We start from the raw sequence: 26,212 nt of genomic DNA, 5'->3' as shown, positions 1-26,212 counted from the left end.
AAAAAATATTTACCCCCTCCCCTTCCCTTCCATTTTTCCTAGAGTGCTGCGTCCAGTATTTATTTCTTTTAAAATTATGGCCAGTACTGGGATTATACGCTGCCACAAGTGACCTTGAACTTGACAAAATGACTTAGGACCTAACTCAAGTCTCACATCATAAGCAATCTTTACGCTAAGAGTGAGCTTCCAATGTTTCACAGTTACAAAATAGGTCAGGACAGAAATTATCCATTTTTGAAAATGACCTTGATTTTCTTTCCAAAATGACCTTGGTTTAAGGTCATGACATACCCGCTGGGCATATATAATCTTTGTGTGAAGTACACCTGTCTATTATATTTCCATTACAGTCTATGTCCAAACATTAACACTTTTTATGCCAGTGACCTTGAACTCGTCCAAATGGCCTTAACCTGCCAGGGACCTTGAACTTGCCCAAATGACCTTGAATCAAGTCCATGATAAGTCGTCAGGTCATAAAAAATCCTTGTGCCAAACATGAACTTTTAATGTATCTGCATTACAAAGTTTAATATGGCCCGGACAGATTGCATGACTAGACGGATAGACAAACGTACAAGTAGACTCCTTATTTCTCCCAGACTTTGTTTCGGGGGGGGGGGGGGGGGTATTATTAACTGTAGACGTTTTTTAAAATTCATTTTAGTGGCCAAGATCAAATAAATTCAATTACGGGCCTCATGAATAGTAATTTCTTCATTTTCACAATTTTATGATTATTTAAAAACTTTTTGCACCCAAAACTGGGGTTTTGCCTGATTATTTTTTCCTTTACTTTTAATATAGATTAAGACATATGCCATGCGTCATTTTGATAAAAGAAAAAAATTCTGTACAGTTGCAATTTGTCCGGGGTTTTGCCATTTTATATATAGATTGATTGGACTAAAATGAGGTCGGAAAATATGTTAAATTGAATCTAGAAATCTCTAGACAAGTAATTTCATTTTTTTCTGCGAACTGGTTGAAATTTCTGTTAGCGCCCCGAGCTCTAGAAACCATGTTAGTCTTTTTACTGGAATACGCATGCTCGAAATTAACCATAGTGCATTCTCGTAAAAGATACAATGTCAGTTTCGTATTATCATTTGAAAATAAATATTATCTGAAGTTTCGTATTCTGTCGTCTATACTGTACAAAAAAGTACCTGTCCAGTAACTTAGCCCCGATTATGTCAAGACTGCAGAGATCATTGATAATAAAACCCCAGCTTTAACTTCTCGGACCTTTCCGGCAAGCTCAGATAAATCTCGAATGTATTGCGCAAGCGTCCGTGACAACCACCTTTTCACAAACATTGAAATAAATCCAGAGGGACCTCTTACATGTACCCATAGAATCTTAAACTAGACTTCATTGAATGCAACATATGATATAACCTAAATATATATAACAGAAGAGACAGTCAACTCTGTCTAGCCAATATTTTAATTGATAGAAAGCGACTCCATTTTGCACAAAATTTTAACATCAGGTGATTTACAGTATTTTCCAAGCCCGAGAAGATGTAAAGCAGTACCACACTGGAATGCATTTGTATTTTAAACTAGGTTCTCATTGGTTCTACTGATCTCTTAAAATTATTGTAGTTTCCACCTTTCCGTAGTTATTTAATATTGTGTAAATAATGGTTTGGGTCGTGGATATCGTCCTGCATGGCTCAGTTGGTAGGGCACCTGACTAGTGATGCAGGGGTCCTGGGTTTGATTCTCGGTTCAGCATACATTTTCTCCTCTCCTATTACATAATTTGGTGTCGTGACCAGGATATGACAGTTGAAAGACCTGCCAGGTAAGAGCCTGGGTTGGTGTCTTTGGGTGCGAAAAACCGGAGGGAGGAATGTGCCGGTGTCAGATGAAATCCCCAGTGGCCAGATAGATCAGTTGGTAGAGCACCTGACGGAAGATTCAGGGGGACCGGATTCGAATCCCGGTCTGGTCCGTCGCGTTTTCCTCTATCCTGTTACAACTGAAACTACAGTGTACGACAGATTGCTTAAAGCACAGTGATGTCATTACCGACGCGAAGCCCACTGGAGCTGGCACTGCAATACCTTAAATAAATGATTTAATTTTGTTATGTTCAACTGGAGGTTTTTTTGTTGAAGATGATATTCAAAGTCTTTAAGGAATGATTGTACAAGATCACATTCCCATAGAGTATCGATGTTCAATTGTTTCTTCTCCTGGTTGATAAAAATTACACTGCTTGGAAGTTACGTTTCTGATTTTGAATAAAAAAGAATTATTAGCCAATATTTTATTTTAAATCCTGTACTGAAACCAATGGAGTTTACAGTTTTTTGTAACTTGGAATGGTTACTTGTGAATTATTTTCCATTCTTGCTATCCAAGTCAAATAATTCACTCCATTTCCTGTAACCAGCTGTAACAAAGGAATTTTGACAAAGAATAATATAAAAAAAAATTTTTGGTTGATTTTTTTTAATTTCAATACAAGATAAATATTAGACATAATCATAGGGTTTTCTGATTTCTGTAAGTTTTTATTGAAGTCGCTCTTTTTCATCCAATTCTTACATGTAATTGAATGATTAAACTAGAATATTAACTATTATTAATAGGAAGTGAGACAGTGCTATACTGAGGATGTGTCTGTGTGAGGGGGGTGGGTGGGGTGGGGTGGGGGGTGGGGGGTTAGGAAGACTTTAGTGTTAGTTTAGAATATTCTTATAGATATATATATATATATATATATATATATATATATATATATATATATATATATATATATATATATATATATATATATATATATATATATATACATTTGTGGTATCTCTCTATTATATAAACATGCAGAGAGCAAATATCTTCATACCTGTATGAAGTTTTTCGAAGGTCAAAGGTCATTACGTGACCTAATCACACAGCGCAGTAATATCTACATAAAAAGACTTACTTATCAATATAGCATGTTTTTCATGCATGAAAATGTACAAAATACGCAAGTAAAATAATAATCATTTTATTTACAATGTAAACGAATATTGAATACAGTTCTTGATCGATTTTACAAACAGAATAGAAAACTACGTGTTATAAGTTTCTTTTCTGAGCTGCATAGTCTCAACGTTTACCCTTATTTTTCTTGCAGACCTCTGAATGCTATAATTTTTTTTTCATTAAACTTTACTCACAATAAATTTGAAAATCTGCTGAAAAACATCAATGTAATGCAATCACGCCACAAACAGCTGACAAACACTGCGCTTTGGAAGTTCGGTAGGCACACCTCCATCATCGAGATCGTTGTGACGTTGTCTTAACGTAGGTCGCGGGTTTGCAGGCCATTTAAAAGTGTCCGAAAACATATCATGAAAATTAGTTATATGAATCCTCTACCTTCGTTTTATATTCTCTGAAAATTTTATAAAATTCGTCTGCATCGTTTTTGTGTAATTAAATCCCAAACAAGCCATTGTTGTCGTTACATTTTCGACGTTATTCTATTGAATTATATAAGAAAAACGTCGTTTTCGGCTCGTTTTGAGGCAAGATTTTGTTTCAAAAAATATCAATAACTTTTAAATGGTGCAGACGAAATTGTTTCCCCTTTGGTATTTTAACAAAGAATTGATTTGAAAAAAATCAATGTGAAAAAATTAATATGTCTTCGGGTTAGTTTTCGCGTAATTTAAATGTGGATAATTGCTTTTATATCGCAAAATGTAACATTTTTAAGAACGACGTCATAAAATATCGCGACGTCATGCTTGACGTCGTGAATGTCTTTCCGGTATTCAGTGCAGAAAAATAAAATAATTTTTATTTAAAAAAAAAAAATCACGTCTATCTGCTTTCAAGTGACCCGTGAATCGTATCATAATAATTCAATATCAATGAAATGATTATTAGACATGTTTCTCTTCAGATTAGGTTTTTTTGTACGTTATATATTTGTGAAAATTCTCGCAAGGGACGTTAAACAACAGTCAATCCTTTAGTTTCTTTCTTACAAGTTATTTTCTTTATGTGTTGTTTCCTTATCGTTTCTTTTCTGTTAGTTTTTGTTTTGCATTTTTTCGTAGATTAGACGTATCCTTACATTTGGTGTATTTTTCTTTTCCAGCGTGCTGGCGGAAAACGCTATCCTCTAATTCAAGTAATTCAAGTACATAATTTTTTTTTATTTAGACCATTCAGCAAGGCGCTCAAATCTACGAATTTCTGCCAAATATCGTCCCGGCTAAATACAATATATTTTCGGTGTATATTTGAAAAAAAATATTTATTTTTACATACCACATTTTCAGAGGGGTAAATGGGACGAGAATTTACAAATTAATTTTATCTGACGTTATCAACAGCCATTTTTTAGAACATTAATTCTACTTGTTGGACATGGAAAGCATGCTGTTGCTTAGGGGACGATCATTTCATTCGGGGAAGGGGGGGCTTACAGATTTTGTAAATAAATAATCTGTCCTCGAAAATGTTGAAAATAAATAATCTGTCCATGACTACCGCTAGTTCTAGCAACCCCCCCCCCCCCACCCCTCCAATGGGAGTTTTCAACTTTGATACTTTGATGTATTTCTTTCTTTCTTTTTTTTGTGTTTTTGTTTTTTTTGTTTGCTTGTCAGACTTTTCCAGTGAAGCAGAAATAAATAGTCTGTCCTTCACCGACATGAAAATAAAGAATCTTACTCGGTATATAAAATTTGCCACCCCCTCTCCCTCAAAATCAAATAGTTGTCCCCTAACAGGAGGTCAGTGTCGCTAAAAAATTGTCTTTGTTTCATCGTACCTTAGCAGTATTTAATTTATGATAAACTTGTAGATTTATATATTTTAAAAATACCCTTTTTTAAAATAAAGGTTAATCTTTTAATGTAACAGGTGTATTTGCGATTCTTTTTTAAATAATGGCTTCTTTATTAATAAAACAAACTGTTAATTCAAATACGATCAAAGGAAAAAAGGTCAGATGAATCTTATGTCCATGTCGTTTCGCGATACCCAGTGAAAACAAATCAATCGCAATTTCTCGGGCCTTTCCGACAAGCCGAAAAACAACCACTTGTATTTTCCAAGCTTGCAGGAAAGGCCCGAGAAGATAACAAATAAATAAACGTTTTTTAATACTTCCAGTGTCGATCATTTGAATCGTAATAAGCCTTCTTCACTAAATTACCAATTCCAACAAAAGTTATATGTAAGTATTGCATCGACTAGACAAATCGTAAAAAGTCTTCATTATTTGTGATAAGTTGTCGCTTAAATAATATAACACTTAACTACCAATTCCAAGAAAGCTGTAGCTAAATAATAATATACTGAAGAATTTAATAAAACAAAAATCATCGCAGATTTCTTTTTCATTGTGACGTCATAATCAAATGTGCACAAGAAAGTCGCCCAAATCATATAAATTGCGTACCCAGTTTTAACGACGTCAGCAAACCCGCGACCTACGTTAACAATGTAAGCTGTCGCTAGTGTTTCCATGTCAACATCATAAATTAATAAATATGCCTGACTGAAATCGTAGATTTTATGTTTTTGATCAAATTTTGTACTTGATTTCAAGTTATCTGGTCCGGACAAGTGTCTCCATCCATCCCTTTCCGACCGAAATTCCTCCAACTTTTTATTATCAAACATCGGACGTGTTTCTTGTGTTTTTTAACATCGAATATGGGTTCCCATGAATACAAAAATTCCCGGACACCAATATGCTCACTATATTTGATCACATCACAAGTAGCCTTTCACAGAAGATTCCCTTCAAAACAGAATCCTTTGCCAGATGAATTTGAAGCGTAACCGCTTTTCAAGCCGATTTACATCTAGCGTAATTTGTCAAAATCTACGACGTACAGTTAGTGCAATATTTATATTCGATTACATTCGATTGTCCGTCTCAAATGTATATATAAGTAATAAATAACAAGTTTAAAAACTTCAATGGGAATTGAAGTGGGTCGGTACGTGATCAAATCTTCTGAGAAGGCCTTCGGCCTTCACAGGATTTGATCACGTGACCGACCCACTTCAATTCCCATTGAAGTTTTTAAACTTGTTATTTATTTCTTAAATATATTTTAGGAATGACTCTAATTCTTGGCCAAATTATTCGAGGATAACCTGGTTTGGGTCAGTTTACGCTTTATAATCCGCGAAGCGGATTATAAAACAGCGTAAACTGACCCAAACCAGGTTATCCTCGAATAATTTGGCCAAGAATTAGAGTCATTCCTTATAATTTAATTCTAAAATCATTAAACAACTCTGGGTGTAAAATTTCGTTGCTTTTTATTAGTTCGAATTTGCCGCTCAATAATACAACCCTAGTAACGGAAGTGATGGGAAGCGAGGGGAGGTAAAAACTGATACATAGTCCTAGCAGCCATGTTTTTTGTTTACATGTGGTAAGATCCGAGTTACTGTTTGAAGTTATTAAATCTGGAATTTTCCATGAATCCCGAGGACTGGAAATGAGAGGATTGCATGGATACAGACGATTCAGCTGGTTGTCAGGGGGGTGTGTCCCCATACCAAACCAGGTTATACAGAAATAATTTGTGTTCCTTTTTGGATATTAACCAATCAGAGGCTAGAATACAAACAAAATTAAATTATATATATATAATTTAATTTTGTTTGTATACTAGCCTCTGATTGGTTAATATCCAAAAAGGAACACAAATTATTTCTGTATAACCTGGTTTGGTATGGGGACACACCCCCCTGACAACCAGCTGAATCATCTGTATCCATCCTCTCATTTCCAGTCCTCGGGATTCATGGAAAATTCCAGATTTAATAAATGTACCTTTAATTTCAAACAATAATTCGATCTTACCACATGTAACCAAACAACATGGCTGCTATGCCTATGTATCAGTTTTTACCTCCCCTCGATTCCCATCACTTCCGTTACTTCCGTTACTATGGTTGTATTATTGAGCGGCAAATTTGAACTAATAAAAAGTAACGAAATTTTACACCCATAGTTATTTAATGATTTAAAAATTAAATTATAAGGAATGACTCTAATTCTTGGCCAAATTATTCAAGTATAACCTGGTTTGGGTCAGTTTACGCTGTTTTATAATCCGCTTCGCGGATTATAAAGCGTAAACTGACCCAAACCAGGTTATACTCGAATAATTTGGCCAAGAATTAGAGTCATTCCTAAAATAAATAAATAAATAAATATATATATATATATATATATATATATATATATATATATATATATATATATATATATATATATATATATATATACCTGATTGACAAACATATTGCTTAGTAGTCATCCAGTGCCTTGGTGTCCTTACCAAATCCACCCATCTTCCGGTTGCCCCAGTTTTGTGGAACAATCTTGAAATTATTGTGTGGTGCTTTCTTAATGCGGTCGCTATCTATAATAGTAAACATTTTTATAATTGTTAATTCATTTGCAACAATTTTTCATTAGAGGAATGAATAATCTTTTAATTGTTTTAGTTTTTCCACAAATTTCTCCAAAGGAACCCCCTGCAGGCACCATACTGACTGCCTTATCACGCTCTTCTAGGGTCAAACGCCGCATACGGTGTAGCTTTTTTCTCAGAGTTTTGAAATAGTACAAACATAAGAACACAACCACTAAGAAAAAATAGAAATTTATTCCACCGAAAAAATATGGACACGATTTTTTAATTTTTTTTTCTTCAACGAAATGGTTACGCTTCAGTAAACATTGCTGTTATTTATCAGTTAAGAATTTAAATGCCTCATTTTTTTTTATTAAAGTAACATAATTATATATCATAAACATCAGAAACAAGTTTCATGGAAATTCTGGTGTTGCTTAACTTATTAGAAAATCCTACTCCTTTAACGTGAGAGAAATAGAGATTGATTCTTCTAGAATAATATGTATTGAATGTAAAAATACCAATATAGGTAAAATATATATTGGTGTGTACCTTCCAGCTGAAAATGCAATCGACTTTTACAAAGATGAAATATCAAAACTACAAGAATTATATGACTATTGTTGTAGATGGGTGAATTAAAAAAAAAATGACCAAATGCATCTTTATCAACCCACACTAAAAATACATGCAATGAAAATAGATTTCTATGTCTCAGCATATGTCTTTAGATAGTGTCTAAATACCTGCCAAATATCTCGTTGATATCTCAATTAACAAAAAAGTTATGCCCAAAAATGATGCTAAAATTGTCAGGAGTGCAACACCTTTTTGTGACATTTTGAAATTTCAATATTTTTTGGAGATCTGTGAAATAAAAAATAATGCTTCATGTTGAAAATAAAGACTTTCCTGATAATATTCAAAGTATTGAGCTTTAAATGTGGACTGTCATAACTTTTGTTTACTCAAGTTGTGGTCGTGGCTGATGTTTAAAAAAATGTTATACCATGTCAGGAGTGCAACAGAAAAAATGTAGTGTTGCCAAAAAAACATCAATTGTAAAATTCTCATAGAAAATTAAGACAAAAAAGAATTTTGGAAGTGTAAAATAATAACTGATATACATTTTAAAACTTAAAAATGTTATATAAATCACAAGCAGCATTAATGAGAGTCAAGTATATGTGCATACCCAAAAATGTCAGGAGTGCAACATTTGATGTTTTGCTCCCAAGCATGAAAAAACTATTATCATTATATGATTTTCTGATTTTTATTTTGGAAAATAAAGACACTAAGAACATTTTTACCAAATAGATTTATCAATTACAGGTTCTGTCTGTGCTTCAGATCCATATTTCTATGGTCAGGGGTGCAACACATTTTTTTAAAGATTCAAGTTGTGTGAAGAAAAGACTTCTATTCATGCTTAGAAGTATTCATTAATTAATAATGATCTTTTTGTATAATTTAATGCTAAATTATTGACAGTTTTATTATTAAAATCCTTCCTCTTTCTTCCTCTTTCAATTTTATCAATTCAGATGTGTTTTTATTTTTTTTTTTTGCGATTTTTTTAATAAACGTTAAAAATAAACACACTAAAACATTGTCATGAAATTCAAGTAATTCCTCCTCAACTTCACTGAAACAACAGAACAGGTTCTTATGTAATTTTCACTTCACAATTCTACTTTAAAGGCACCAATGCTTTTGGTCAGGAGTGCAACAAATATGTTAGAATTATAAATCATCCAATAAGAATAAAAATAAAGAAAAAATGATGAGTAGAATTTTTCTGGTGGGTTACTGTGTTTGTCTTCTAAAGGAAAATATGCTTTAAAATATATTTTATCTTCTAAATATACATTTAAGCTAGTTTTTTTGGCATAAAATAGGGTATAATTCCAGATAAAATGTGAATTTTAAATACTTTCATCTGTTTAATTATGAAGTATTGGACTATAAGTATTGCACAATTTCATTACCACTTGATGTTGCCAACACTTTATGAATTTTTGTGTTCTATGGTTTTAATTTTAAACTTTACTGCAGTCAGGAGTGCAACAAAACTGGTTCATAATTACCGATGCTTTTTAACTATCTTTACTAAAAAATAAGTTGAAAAAAAAATGCTTGATACTATTTTATGTTCAAAACACTATGTCTATCAACAAATTACAGAAAATTTACAGTCAATTCAGGGAATGTTTTTCATCCTTTCACATATATTTTAATTACAATTTATATATATTACACTTTGCAAATAATCTTGTTTTAAGGTCTTCAAAATATGAAAAACCTGCTGTAAACGATGAAAAATATCAACACGACAAATTGATTTACAAAGTAAGAATGGGTTATTGTGTGTTATAATTTTTAAAACAATGTTAAATAAAATACATATCAGATGTCAGGAGTGCAACACAATAATGTAACATAGGGTCACTTCAAAATCTAGTATTTTTTGTAAGAGAACTCGTATATAACAATTCTTTTTTGGCCTAGATTTAAAGAATTGACTTGAACGGACAAAAAAGTGAGCTTTGGGGAATTTTATTGCTTCATATTTTTTTCATATTAAAACTTTTCAAACCAGAATTGAAAAAATAATGTAAAATAACAATCAAAAAGACAATTTTTTGTCACATGTACAAGAGAAGATACTCATTGAAGGTATAGATTTAATCATTTATACCCCTTTTACCATTTTGAAGCATAAAAAACTATAATTTCTTGTGATTGTGTATTTTAGAAAGTCTTTCAAGGTGTAATGATAATTTCTTTTTTCAAAAGAAATTTTACTAATAAAAATTCTGAAACTTTTTAATCCAATTGTCTATTCCATTGCCACTTCAGGATTTTGAACTAGAATGCATTTGCAATATGATGATATAAGTGAAAAATATGTTTTAAGTAGTTGAATTTTAATTTGCCAAAAAAATTCAGTTTGGTGGTCATTTTTTTTTAAAATTCACCCAGATACGGTCATGTTATCATAGGAGGTGATTTTAATGCTAGTTGTCTGGAAAGAGACGTGGGTCGCTGTAGTTTTCATAAGTCAAAAGAATTGCTAAAATTTGTAGAAAAAAAATAAACTTCATTGTCCATATGCAAGTGACCATTTTTGTACCACTAAATATACATGTACCTTCACTACGAACCAAACTACGCTAGATTACATTTTTACAGATACATTCATGGGAATGTTACTAAGTTCCTATGAAATTCTGGATGAAGGATCGATATCGATTACTTTGGATCATTTACCCGTGATAGCAGTGTTTGATGTAAATAGCAAACAACATAGAGACTTGCAAACTTGAATGAAAGTTTCCCCGCGTGGCATAAAATAAAAGAAAGTGAATTACGTTCATACGAACTATATTTAGCAGAACAACTAGAGACTAGATTTAGGAACATTATTCCTCAAACACATAGTGAAATTAATCAATTCAATAATGTTTAATTGCATGTGCTATTGAAACTGTACCGGTGAAGAGATTCAACCCTCACACTAAACCTTACTGGACAAAGGAAGTGAAGGAATCTCACAACAGAGAACGGAAAATGAGAAATATTTGGGTAGCCGATGGCAGAATGCAGCATGAATCGTACTTTAATTAATTACAAACAGGCTAAAAGAGAATTTCGCAGATGCCAAATCGACGCATTTGAAAAATACGCCAAAGACACCAAATCAGATATATATCATGACGCTGGATGCGACATCCGCCTCTGTTGGAAACTTGTTAGCAAACAGCGTCCACGTCGTGACAAAATTTGCTTGAATGTACAGAACAAAATTTTGGTGTTTATAATGTAAAATCAACAAATCCAACACTAGCTGATAATATAGCATGTTTGAGTGCAAGTGCTACTGGTTTACAAAAAATGTTAGATTGTGCTTATACCTAATCATATCTATGGCGTTTTTCTTTTAATGCTCAAAAATCCAGTATATCGTCAAATCTGGTAAACAGATCTCTACAACACAGCAACCCTGGATATTAGGAAATGAAATTTTTCCCTTGGATGACAATTACAAGCACTTAGGAATTATTCAACAAACTCGATTTAAATCTATAGAGAGGACATATGCAAGCTGTAACAAGGGTAGAAAATCATATTTTGCTATTCAAAATGATCTGTCAAACAACTCAAACCCACTAACTCTTGCCAGCCTTTACAAAAAAGTAGTTATTCCATCTTTGCTATACGGATGTGAACTTTGGAAAAATTTAAAATCAGCAGATCTACAACTATTCAAATAAAACTATACAACTATCAACTATACAAATTTGATGTTCATTTATATGTAGAATTAACTCACATGTGTGATTATGAATCAGTGTTTTTATCATTATTAGGTGACCTTCTCTCTTCATATGAAATAAACAAACTCTCTTTAATTTTTGTGTTTAAGTCAAGATTAAAACATTTTGCACCACCCAGACCTTTAAACGTAGGCGGACCATTTCATATATAACAGGCGGACCTTATATGTTATCGTATAAGGTCCTCCCGGACCTTAAGGAAGCTCTAAACACTGCTCACTAAACATGCTAAAGAGTTCAAATTCCATGGTAGTTTTATGCGCTTAGAGTGACCTGCTCTTTGATGTAAAATGGAATACATGGAACTCTACATTAAATGACACAATTTAAAATAGATTGAAGCATTCTTAATGTTACATTAGACCAAGATAAAGTAATTGTCTGAAAACATTATTTTCAAGTACTTTCCCAATTTTAGTAAACAGAGATGATTTCAGTTCAATAATACTTCATTGTCCTTGAACATTCTGGAGAAATATGGCAGGTACCCTATGTTGAAAATGAAGTAGAAAAATTCAATAAATTATGTACACCTTTATATGAAAAATTTTCTCAAAGTCCAAAAAAAACATTTTATGTTAGTGTTTAGAGCTTCCTTAAAACGTGCCGGAACGTCGCCGGTTTGGATTTTCTTTTTACACGGATGTCGGCATAATATCAAACATGAACATGGAGATACTGTGGAATGAGAAATTTTGGTTTCCCAAGGGAGTGACATGGAAAGATATGCAGAATGTGGACCCCAAAGTGTATATTCCACAGATTGAGGATATAGGAATCTTCTCCATTGTTGTCGGGCTCGTGCTACTGATCACTAGATTCCTAACGGAGAGGTAAGGCGAAAGCGGCTTGTCTCGAATTTCCTCTATCACTTGTGATGCAGCGTAATGCATAATCGGAAGGAAAATATAAACGTGTTAACTTATTCCATATCATTATTTTAAATACATTGGATATGCATTGTTATTTAATTCTTGTACTGACCACAAATTCTAGCATGCAAGTTTTTTCCCCTTAAATGAGATGTATTGAAACTGGAACAAGATTGAACACCCCATAATCATGATAATTTGGTACGCAAAATACCAGTACTCATTCCACCAAATCATAAGCCTGATTTTTCTTACATTATGGGAGTCAAAACTGAAGATAGGGGTTCAAATTATCCCTAAACATTCACTGATCCCAGGACTAGTGAGCTTGTTAAATTTTATAACTAGTCCTTTATAACATTAAACACTAGTCCATTGGCAAATATTTACATTCCTCTTGCATTTGCCTTATAAAGTGTGTGGAAAGCTTTGGCATTCAAAACACCAGAATATGGACAGGGAGTAGGGGTGAAACGATACACCTCCTTCACGGTTCGATACGTATTGTATAATTTTGTCTCGGTTCGGTTATTTTCGATACGATACATTTTGATAGAAGGAAACAAATTCTACGTTGTTTTATGCTTTCTTTTTCTAAATCTAGTCACATATTTTACGAATTTTATTTGCAAATTGACTAGAAGAAATTGATTAAAATTATTTGACTGTCAAAAATTATTTTACAAGCAATCAGTCATCAAAAATTTACGTTTTCTATACTTATTTATTCTGAGTAACGTGTTATACCTTATGCCAAACCCGACTGAATAACGATCCCGACCGAAAAATGAACCGAACCGAAAATTAGAGATTTTGCACTGTGTATCAAACCGAGAAAAAATACCGCGGTGCATCGATACCGCGGTGAACCGTTTCACTCCTAACAGGGAGGTCAAAAGGTTAAGTTATGGGTAACTTTTATTTTGAGGTTGAAAATCAAAATTCATACTTACGTTGAACAGAACAGATAGTTTTCGATAGACGTGATTTTATCAAGAGTTATTTCCCGTTTGGTCGCCATCCCCAGATTCCTTCATAATTCAACCAATTTAAGCTTAATTGGCATACTGGACATTGAGATAGAGATGACACTGTCTTTCTACCAAATATACGTTTGATTAATCCCCTTTCAATTCATAATTTTATTAGATGAATGATTTTTCCCTTTATATTTCTGTTATGCATGTTTAAAATTGGTTGCTCAAAGAGGAAAATTCACCAGTTTGACCTCCAAGAGGTCAAGGGAAATATCTCGGAGGGAAAATACATCATATGAAAACTATCTATTGCCTGCTTGGGCTGTACAGACAAATTTTCAAATTTGTCCCTAGCAAAACATTGACTTTGCCATTATATATGCATATGGAATGGGGGGGGGGGGGGGGGGGAATTCATTTTGTGAGATCACTGTTCACATAATGTGTGCCAGTAGACATTTCAAAATGATAGAAACAGCAAAATTAATGTATGATACATATAAGCACAGGTGTTTATATTTTCCATGTTTCCAAATTTTTTTTCTAACATCTTGGTAGGTCTTGGTTTCTTAGTTTGTTACTCTGGTGGAATTTTAGCCATGAGCTTCTTTTTAACACATTTTATAGATCGAACAAAGATTGAATGCACTATTTCTGCTAAAAATGAAGCCAAGATGAAAAGCAATATTAATAATTTCCTCTTTTTATGACATGTGAAGGTTAAATTTCTTTTCCTTTCTCATATTTCTGTTTAGCATGTTTAGATACCTGATTTTATACCTTTATTACTATATCATATATATATAGATGTTAAAAATGCTACATACTGTTGCACAGAATGGTTACATATAATGAGATACTTTTTGAGATAAATTGGAAGTTTACATTTTCCCCTCAATGTGAGGTTTATAACATGGTTTTCCACAAGAGCTATGGATTAATTTTGTTCCTCACACTGAATTAGTACTGTTCTAGAGTGATTTCTCCATCGAAAGTAGGATAATATTAAGTTCTTAGTATTATCAAACAGACCAAGGTTTGTATAATGTTTTGAAATGATAATTTTTAAAGATAACTCCACATTAAAATATTGATATTTTGGACACAAGCTGCAATTCAGGGTTAAACAAACTGTTCTGGAGTTTACAATGTATGCAAAAGCCATGTTCAAAATTTATGGTGTAAATAATATACGGTACCAATTTTGATGCACCAGATGTGCATTTCGACAAATTATGTCTCTTCAGTGATGCTTATGCCATAACGTTGGAAATCTGAAATATTTATTAATAAATTAAAAAAAAAAAAACTTTGAAGAGCTGAGAAAAGGGGTGCCAAGGACTGGAGCCAAATACGTCGAAGGATCAGAGCTATGCATGAGGGAGATAGTCCTTAATTTTGAAATAAATTTCTAAATTTTACTACAGCAATTAAATATATATTTATCCGTATCTTCAAGCTAGTACCGAAGTTCTTAGCTACTGGGCTGTAGCTACTGTGTCCCGTCGGGGACCAACAGTCCACCAGCAGAGGCTTTGACCCAGGGCTAAGTAAAAATGGTCTAAGTAAAATTTATATTTTGTAGTGAAGTTAATCCTGCAGATCCTCTTTGATCCCTAAGGCCACACCAATAAATTTTTTTGTTCGTCTGACCCGCGCGCTCATATTTAAACAAAACTATAAAAATATTTTTAATTTCGATTTCCCGCACCATGGAAATTATGTGCTATTTTCTATTCCATTTCCGCTCTATTTTTCGTATTTTAAATCTGCTTACTCTGCAAATCAGAAAAAAATATAATTGTCCACGCAAATTTTTGCACACTCCACCTAAAAATTTTGCCTACAAAAAAGTAATATTATTATTTAACCGCTCACCCGCTCGTACTTTTTTTCATCAAATGTCCGATGATCAAGAAATTAAATTGGTGTGGCCTAACCCCCAAATTATAAAAGTTTACCCATCAACAGCATGAACAGTGTTCAGAAATATAAGCACAAAACTAGCAATAATAAAGAAAACTGTAAATCTGTACAGCGTTATTTCTGTGAATAACAGCATTGACAAAGCTTTGAATCAAGATTGCTGTATAAAAGCTTCTACTTTTACATGTATACGAATATTTTATTCTCCAAATTTACTGCACATACTACAATCCATGCCTTAAATTAGTGAAAAAAAAATTAAAATTAAAAAATATAAAGTGTTCTGTGTTTGGAGACTTCCATTGATTTACAGAAATTGATATAAACTATGTATAAAAAATGCACTAACTAGCCTAAGGATGCATCATTTCAGGAACTCTATATATTCCCCTATAAGTCGGTCTACTTATAAGACGTTTGAATTTTTTTTTTTTAGGTTAAGATTGAAGGATTTTCCATTGATCCCCTTATAAGTACAACTTTTTGTCAGAATCAGTTGACAATTTCATTTTCTCTAATGTTTTTACCCATGTGTCAAATAATACTTTGGGAATGACACCAAAATTTTATCTTTTATTATCCCCTCGTGCAACTAGTAGCTTGTGGGCAAGATATAAAGAGAACCTTAAAGTTTGCACTATCAATTTTCAGCCTCCACATAGTCATACTCATGTTGCATTGTAAAAGAATGAACCCTATTTATTTTCAAGTTAATCGGTGAAGTATTTCTTAAAATATCGAATTTTTTCCTACCTTGAAACCCTGAAATTTTATGTACGAGTTGACAATACTCACTTACGGTTAATTAAACTGGTACCCTGTTGACCGGGTAAATTTGGGTCGCTTCGATGGCACCAATCCATGGGGAACCAGTTTAAAAAGACAAGCTACTGTCTGCAGTAGGTGTGTTTTGTATTTGTGTATACTCATATCATTGTGCATATCTTGAGACAGTCTGTATGAGTCATCTCTGACACAGAATTGAAATAATTTGATGAACGTCGTGGTTTCTTTACCAAATTACCACACGTTTGTTTACAATATGGAATTTATTCTTGAGGCGCACGTAATTCTTAAAAGCTATTAAGACATTTCACAAGTTTCATCGACCTCTCATTGCCGATATATTGTCATTTTTCATTATGAAAAAATATTGCTTCTGTGGGAATTCTCAGATTTGATGCATATTGCATGCAACTGTGAGGTACATGTATACTCAGGTAGGTAAATTACTGAAATTTAGAGCATACGTGATATGTTTCTGTTAGGAATAATAACCTAAGTCAGACTTAGAGTTTTGGACCAAACTCCCCAAAAATCTGACTTATATGCAAATATATAAAGTAGATGTTTGACTACCTATGAAATTATAGTTCTGTGAATGTCATTGTACCAAGTAATTATACCCCCGCTCCGAAGGAGAGGGGGTATACTGTTTTACCCTTGTGTGTCTGTCTGTCTAGCTGTGTGTCTGTCTGTAACAATTTTGGTCGCAGTTTTTTCAGCAAATTTTTTGTACGAATCCGATGTCAACTTCCTGTTCCTCCGTGCGTCTGTCCATACCATACATAAAAAATGTTGGTGGCAGTTTTCTCAGCAACTACTCATCGCAGATGCTTGAAATTTTAGCACACTCATTGTTTAGGCATGCCATTCATTTTTGGACAAATCCAATGTCAACTTCCTGATTACCACTGTGTCTGTCCATAACTGAACTTGTGTATTCACATCAGAGCGGCGGTATTATTAGTGAGCATTGGCTCACAGACCTTTTGTTTTGCACTTAATTTACATGATTCATGTAGCTATTTTAATAAGTACTATATACATAGTACATGCTACTACATGTTTATACATAGTACAGGCTACTATATACATAGTACACTATATACACAGTACAGGCTACTATATACATAGTACACTATATACATAGTACATGCTACTATATACACAGTACATGCTACTATATACACAGTACAGGCTACTATATACACAGTACAGGCTACTATATACACAGTACAGGCTACTATATACACAGTACACTATATACATAGTACATGCTACTATATACACAGTACATGCTACTATATACACAGTACAGGCTACTATATACATAGTACACTATATACATAGTACACTATATACATAGTACACTATATACATAGTACACTATATACATAGTACACTATATACACAGTACAGGCTACTATATACACAGTACAGGCTACTATATACACAGTACAGGCTACTATATACATAGTACACTATATACATAGTACATGCTACTATATACACAGTACATGCTACTATATACACAGTACAGGCTACTATATACATAGTACAGGCTACTATATACACAGTACAGGCTACTATATACACAGTACAGGCTACTATATACATAGTACAGGCTACTATATACATAGTACAGGCTACTATATACACAGTACAGGCTACTATATACACAGTACAGGCTACTATATACACAGTACATGCTACTATATACACAGTACAGGCTACTATATACATAGTACAGGCTACTATATACACAGTACAGGCTACTATATACATAGTACAGGCTACTATATACATAGTACATGCTACTATATACACAGTACAGGCTACTATATACACAGTACAGGCTACTATATACATAGTACAGGCTACTATATACACAGTACACTATATACACAGTACAGGCTACTATATACACAGTACAGGCTACTATATACACAGTACAGGCTACTATATACACAGTACAGGCTACTATATACACAGTACATGCTACTATATACACAGTACAGGCTACTATATACATAGTTCACTATATACATAGTACATGCTACTATATACACAGTACAGGCTACTATATACACAGTACAGGCTACTATATACATAGTACATGCTACTATATACACAGTACATGCTATTATATACATAGTACAGGCTACTATATACATAGTACATGCTACTTTATACATAGTACACTATATACATAGTACACTATATACATAGTACACTATATACATAGTACAGGCTACTATATACATAGTACAGGCTACTTTATACATAGTACAGGCTACTATATACATAGTACACTATATACATAGTACACTATATACACAGTACAGGCTACTATATACACAGTACAAGCTACTATATACACAGTACAGGCTACTATATACACAGTACAGGCTACTATATACATAGTACAGGCTACTATATACATAGTACAGGCTACTATATACACAGTACACTATATACATAGTACACTATATACACAGTACAGGCTACTATATACATAGTACACTATATACATAGTACACTATATACACAGTACAGGCTACTATATACACAGTACACTATATACATAGTACAGGCTACTATATACACAGTACAGGCTACTATATACACAGTACAGGCTACTATATACATAGTACAGGCTACTATATACATAGTACAGGCTACTATATACACAGTACAGGCTACTATATACATAGTACAGGCTACTATATACATAGTACATGCTACTATATACACAGTACATGCTACTATATACACAGTACAGGCTACTATATACACAGTACAGGCTACTATATACACAGTACAGGCTACTATATACACAGTACAGGCTACTATATACATAGTACAGGCTACTATATACACAGTACATGCTACTATATACATAGTACAGGCTACTATATACATAGTACATGCTACTTTATACATAGTACACTATATACATAGTACACTATATACATAGTACACTATAAACATAGTACAGGCTACTATATACATAGTACACTATATACATAGTACACTATATACACAGTACAGGCTACTATATACACAGTACAGGCTACTATATACACAGTACAGGCTACTATATACATAGTACAGGCTACTATATACATAGTACAGGCTACTATATACACAGTACAGGCTACTATATACACAGTACAGGCTACTATATACACAGTACAGGCTATTATATACACAGTACATGCTACTATATACACAGTACATGCTACTATATACACAGTACATGCTACTATATACACAGTACAGGCTACTATATACACAGTACAGGCTACTATATACATAGTACAGGCTACTATATACATAGTACATGCTACTATATACATAGTACAGGCTACTATATACATAGTACATGCTACTATATACATAATACAGGCTACTATATACATAGTACACTATATACATAGTACACTATATACATAGTACACTATATACACAGTACACTATATACATAGTACAGGCTACTATATACACAGTACACTATATACACAGTACAGGCTACTATATACACAGTACAGGCTACTATATACACAGTACAGGCTACTATATACACAGTACATGCTACTATATACACAGTACAGGCTACTATATACATAGTACACTATATACATAGTACATGCTACTATATACACAGTACAGGCTACTATATACACAGTACAGGCTACTATATACATAGTACACTATATACATAGTACATGCTACTATATACATAGTACAGGCTACTATATACATAGTACATGCTACTTTATACATAGTACACTATATACATAGTACACTATATACATAGTACACTATATACACAGTACAGGCTACTATATACATAGTACAGGCTACTATATACATAGGACACTATATACATAGTACACTATATACATAGTACATGCTACTATATACAGAGTACAGGCTGCTATATACATAGAGCACTATATACACAGTACAGGCTACTATATACATAGAGCACTATATACACAGTACAGGGTACTATATACACAGTACACTATATACATAGTACACTATATACATAGTACACTATATACATAGTACACTAAATACATATTACACTATATACATAGTACACTATATACACAGTACAGGCTACTATATACATAGTACAGGCTACTATATACACAGTACACTATATACATAGTACACTTTATACATAGTACACTATATACATAGTACACTATATACATAGTACACTATATACATAGTACACTATATACACAGTACAGGCTACTATATACATAGTACATGCTACTTTATACATAGTACACTATATACATAGTACACTATATACATAGTACACTATATACACAGTACAGGCTACTATATACATAGTACACTATATACATAGTACACTATATACACAGTACAGGCTACTATATACATAGTACAGGCTACTATATACACAGTACACTACATAGTACACTATATACATAGTACACTATATACATAGTACACTATATACATAGTACACTATATACACAGTACAGGCTGCTATATACATAGTACACTATATACATAGTACACTATATACATAGTACAGGCTACTATATACATAGTACACTATATACATAGTACACTATATACATAGTACAGGCTACTATATACATAGTACAGGCTACTATATACATAGTACACTATATACATAGTACACTATATACATAGTACACTATATACATAGTACACTATATACACAGTACAGGCTACTATATACATAGTACAGGCTACTATATACATAGAGCACTATATACACAGTACACTATATACATAGTACACTATATACATAGTACACTATATACACAGTACAGGCTACTATATACATAGTACAGGCTACTATATACATAGAGCACTATATACACAGTACACTATATACATAGTACACTATATACATAGTACACTATATACACAGTACAGGCTAGTATATACATAGAGCACTATATACACAGTACACTATATACATAGTACACTATATACATAGTACACTATATACATAGTACAGGCTACTTTATACATAGTACACTATATACATAGTACACTATATACATAATACACTATATACAGAGTACAGGCTACTATATACATAGTACACTATATACATCGTACACTTTATACATAGTACAGGCTACTATATACATAGTACACTATATACATAGTACACTATATACATAGTACACTATATACATAGTACACTATATACATAGTACAGGCTACTATATACATAGTACACTATATACATAGTACACTATATACACAGTACAGGCTACTATATACATAGTACACTATATACATTGTACACTATATACAGAGTACACTATATACATAGTACACTATATACATAGTACACTATATACATAGTACACTATATACATTGTACGCTAAATACACAGTACACTATATACACAGTACACTATATACATAGTACACTATATACATAGTACACTATATACACAGTACACTATATACATAGTACACTATATACACAGTACACTATATACATAGTACACTATATACACAGTACACTATATACATAGTACACTATATACACAGTACACTATATACACAGTACATGCTACTTTGTGTCTATTGCAGGTTAATAGTGATTCCTCTGGCAAAATGTCTGGGAGTAAAAGTCAGAAAGAACGTCCAACTGACAAATATTCCAGAGTTAGAACAGCTATACAAAAGAAAGAAAAATGATGCCAGATCTATAAAGGTAAACATCAGATCTATAAAGGTAAATATCAGATCTATAAAGGTAACATCAGATCTATAAAGGTAAATACCAGATCTATAAAGGTAAATATCAGATCTATAAAGGTAAATATCAGATCTATAAAGCTTAATATCAGATCTATAAAGGTAACATCAGATCTATAAAGGTAAATACCAGATCTATAAAGGTAACATCAGATCTATAAAGGTAAATCTCAGATCTATAAAGGTAACATCAGATCTATAAAGGTAAATACCAGATCCAAAAAGGTAAATATCGGATCTATAAAGGTAAACATCAGATCTATAAAGGTAACATCAGATCTATAAAGGTAAATATCAGATCTATAATGGTAAATATCAGATCTATAAAGATGAATATCAGATCTATAAAGGTAACATCAGATCTATAAAGGTAAATATCAGATCTATAATGGTAAATATCAGATCTGTAAAAGTAAATATCATATCTTTAAACTAAGATAAATTTCTGGAATGTAAAGGTACATTTCAGATATATAATGATAAATACCAGATATATATATAAAGGTAAATGATATCTATATTAAATGTTAAGTCCTGTAAAGGAAATATCTCAGAGGAAGTTATTGGGCCCGTTTTACAAAAAAAAAAGACAAGAAACCTTAGTTGTTTGAAAAATATTGCAAAATTAATGATTCTGTTAAAAATTATAAGCATTAAAATATCTTTCTAAATTCTTTTTTTAAAAATATTAAAACTCAGCTATGTTACACAATTACTCAGTAATGGATATATGCCGAATACTGTTCTATATGTAAAATTATCAGACTGTTTGAGGCCCATTAGGGCCGAAAACAGTCTGATAATTTTACATATAGAATTGTATGAGACATATATCTTACTTAAAACATTGCTATTTAAATGTCCAAAAGTTACATGGAGGAGTCCGATAATTACACAACAGGAGTTCAGGCATCAATAGTTTTCTACCTGAAACCACCTAATAAGTAGACAAAAGAAAAGAGAAAGTTTTTTTCTTTAGACAGTAAAATCAGTGAGTGAACTCTTTTGTTTCATTCATTCAATGGCAGTCGTTTGGCTTAGCAGGAACTATGGACAGTGGTCAGGTGATGAAGGATTTTTTTTATGATTCGGAATATTTTTTTTATTCAGTGCATTTGACATTGATACAGATACAGTGTTGGATTATGTCTTCAAAATGCATTTAAAGTAAAAATGCGGATTTTTATCTAAAGTTTTAATTGGATCTTGGGTTCTAAATTCATTTAAACTAAACCTTGATTTCACTCTGGTTGTTGTTTTTTAACTACTGTCCGATTTTGTTATCACTGCCGTCCGATAATATGTTATTGGACTGCTAATTATTATTATCGGACGGCTACAGGTAAATTTTTAGACTGCAAGAACAAAGGCATGACGTCACAGCAATGTTTTAAGATATGTTACACAATAACACAGTTGTATTACACAATTACTCAGCTATGTTACAAAATTACTCAACTATGTTACACAACAACTCAGCTTTGTTACACAACAACTCAGTATGTCACACAATAATTCAACTATGTTACACAATTAGTCAGCAATGTTCCACAATTAGTCAACTATGTTGTACAACAACTCAGCTATGTTACACAATTACTCAGCTGTGTTACTCAAAAACTCAGCTGTGTTACATAATTAGTCAGCTATGTTACACAACAACTCAGCTATGTTACTCAATTACTCAGCTGTGTTACACAATGACTTCAAATTTAGTATGGGGATAGTAAAAGGAATACATTTCTATCTTTAGGATTCAAATGTTTGTCAGAATTCTTTGGTCAGCAAATCCACATACCATTTCTCCTTCCTCACTCTTCTGCAATTGTGAAAATCTTAAATGGAAAAAAGAGAAGAATGATGCAGAGCAGTGATATGTTTATCCTATGTCATAGTCATTAAATTTTCTTGATAGGAAGTTGCAAAAAAGACTGATTTATCAGAAAGGCAGGTTCATCACTGGCTGCGGAAACGGGCTAAGAAAGACAGCCCGAGTACCATGCAGAAGTTCACTGAGTGCAGGTGAGGATAATATACAGTAAACTTGTCTGATCCGAATCTATTTAGATTGGCCAGACTAAAAAACATTCTGGATTTGAAAACATTTTTACTGATTCAGAAAGAGACTTAAGTTTTCATATTACACAACATCCCAATTAGATAAGTTTCAGTGCATAAGACAAAATTTAGGAAGATGTCTGTATTAACATGAATGAGGGGGGGGGGGATTTTCCATTAAAATTTTCCGTGAAAATAAGGTGTCATGAAAAATTGTACAGTGTCTTGAAAACCAGGGACGTTGATTGATTGATTGTATGTTGTTTTACGTCCCATTTGAGAATTTTTCACTCAATGACACATAGAGACGTCACCATATACAGGTGAAGGGCTTCAAATTTTGACCTTTACTCGGCACTCAGGGCCATTGAGCAGTGAGGGATCTTTATCATGCCAACACCTGCCGTGACATGGGGCCTCAGTTTTTAAGGTCTCATTCAAACTTTTACTTCAAAGTGCCGAGCGCATGGCAAAGGAACCGTTGCTACCCATTTTTTATTGACTTAGGTCTGTCGCGGCGAAGATTCGAACTCACGACCTCCCGATCACAGAGCGAGCACTCTACCGACTGAGCTACCGGGACATGTTGAAGTGAGTTGTAAGTCCTTACCTCGATCTTATTCTTTATGCCTTTTTAATCTCAATATCTCTAATTTGTGGATATCTGTAATTTTTGGATATCTCTTATATTGGGTATCTCATTCAAAGTTTTTTCTCTCAGTCCCACTGAGTTTGAGATTAAGAAGTTTGACTATAGTTAGAACCATTTTATTAAAAGCCATTTATTAACTGAAAGATTTCTTCAGAGGTGAACTCTTTTATCAATGTAATTACAGATCACTAATATTACATATATTTCACACACCATATATTAAAAATTCCAACAGGTAAATGTAAACAATTAAATGTCTTAATTAATTTCTTTTATTTGTTATTTTGAAGATTATGTGCAATCATTGCAGAAAAAAATTACAAAACATGCGTACATGTATGCAGGTTATATATTTTTTCTGCAATATCCCAACTGTTACATGTATCTCCCCGTTAACCCCCCCCCCAACCCCCCCCCCCCCCAACCCCCAAAAAATAAAAAAATAAAAAAAAAATGTTTAAAGAAATTAAATTTTGTGAATATTTTAGATTCATTTTATTTTTTAGCTACCATTTTATGTTCTACTGTACCATGTTTGTGTATGGACTCTACATACTATGGGATGTAAGTAAAGGATTTAATATTCATGTATTTTATGTGGTACATGTAGCTCTGTCAGTATTTGTGAGTATATATTTACATGTACAAATGAATATTTTCTCTAGAAATCCTGGTTTTGGGAAACAAAGTATTGCTGGATTGATTGGCCTAAACAGGTATGTCAACTCTTAAGGTAATTTAGATTAATGTATCTATTTTTTTTAATACCACAGATACATGAATCATTTAACACCTAGATATTAAATTACAAAATTTTTCTTCTTTGTTTGTAAGTGAACCTGAGCCAGAACTGATTTGGCTGCATTACCAAAAACCTTGAATGAAAACTTAACTGTTATCATTACCATTCAGAGGCCAGAGACAAACTACAGTTTATAGAGAAACTTTATTTTTATACCATATATAACTTACATTGACTTCAGTGTACATGCCAAATTCAGGGAAAATCTACCGTCTAGGTAGTTTTTAGGGACCATCTCAAAATACAGGTACATGTACTATAGGATTATATGTAAAATGGGAAAGTGCCAATTTTTAGCACTTCAAAGCAAATTATTTAAATAAGACTAAAGACTCTTTGCTCAAATTATAATATGTGATGAGTTATACTATATTGTACATTATGTGAAAGAAACACAAAATTCCACTGTCTGGTTTCCAGAGGGGGTATCTCAAAATGTCAAAATTAATGAAATTTTCCTGTTTTTACGGAGTACTACAAAATATGACAGATACAAAGGATTTGTACAAAAAATTACAAACATAATTGTGAGATTCTCAAATTCCTATAATGGTTTAAATTTCATCTGCTTATACAGTCCCTGAAACGTTCTAC

The 26,212-nt window shown here is 32.7% G+C and overlaps 1 protein-coding gene across 1 annotated transcript in view; it reads left to right on the top strand.

The window, feature by feature from the left end:
- Nucleotides 1-12,421: 12,421 nt before the first annotated feature.
- The window catches only part of LOC133201905 (ceramide synthase 5-like), a 32,973-nt gene continuing 19,182 nt past the window's right edge, over nucleotides 12,422-26,212 (top strand). Inside the window, exons 1-5 of the mRNA XM_061337696.1 lie at nucleotides 12,422-12,588; nucleotides 21,939-22,062; nucleotides 24,022-24,128; nucleotides 25,323-25,380; nucleotides 25,482-25,532. Coding sequence (XP_061193680.1) covers nucleotides 12,425-12,588; nucleotides 21,939-22,062; nucleotides 24,022-24,128; nucleotides 25,323-25,380; nucleotides 25,482-25,532 — 504 coding nt within the window. The 5' untranslated portion in view covers nucleotides 12,422-12,424. The remainder of the gene's footprint in view (nucleotides 12,589-21,938; nucleotides 22,063-24,021; nucleotides 24,129-25,322; nucleotides 25,381-25,481; nucleotides 25,533-26,212) is intronic.

This window comes from Saccostrea echinata, unplaced genomic scaffold (assembly GCF_033153115.1).
Source record: "Saccostrea echinata isolate AGI-Se365-2 ecotype Australia unplaced genomic scaffold, CSIRO_AGI_Sech_v1 ptg000046l, whole genome shotgun sequence".
Classification (NCBI taxonomy): domain Eukaryota; kingdom Metazoa; phylum Mollusca; class Bivalvia; order Ostreida; family Ostreidae; genus Saccostrea; species Saccostrea echinata.
The sequence above is the reverse complement of the archived record's forward strand: the minus strand, read 5'-3'. Positions and strand labels throughout refer to the sequence as shown.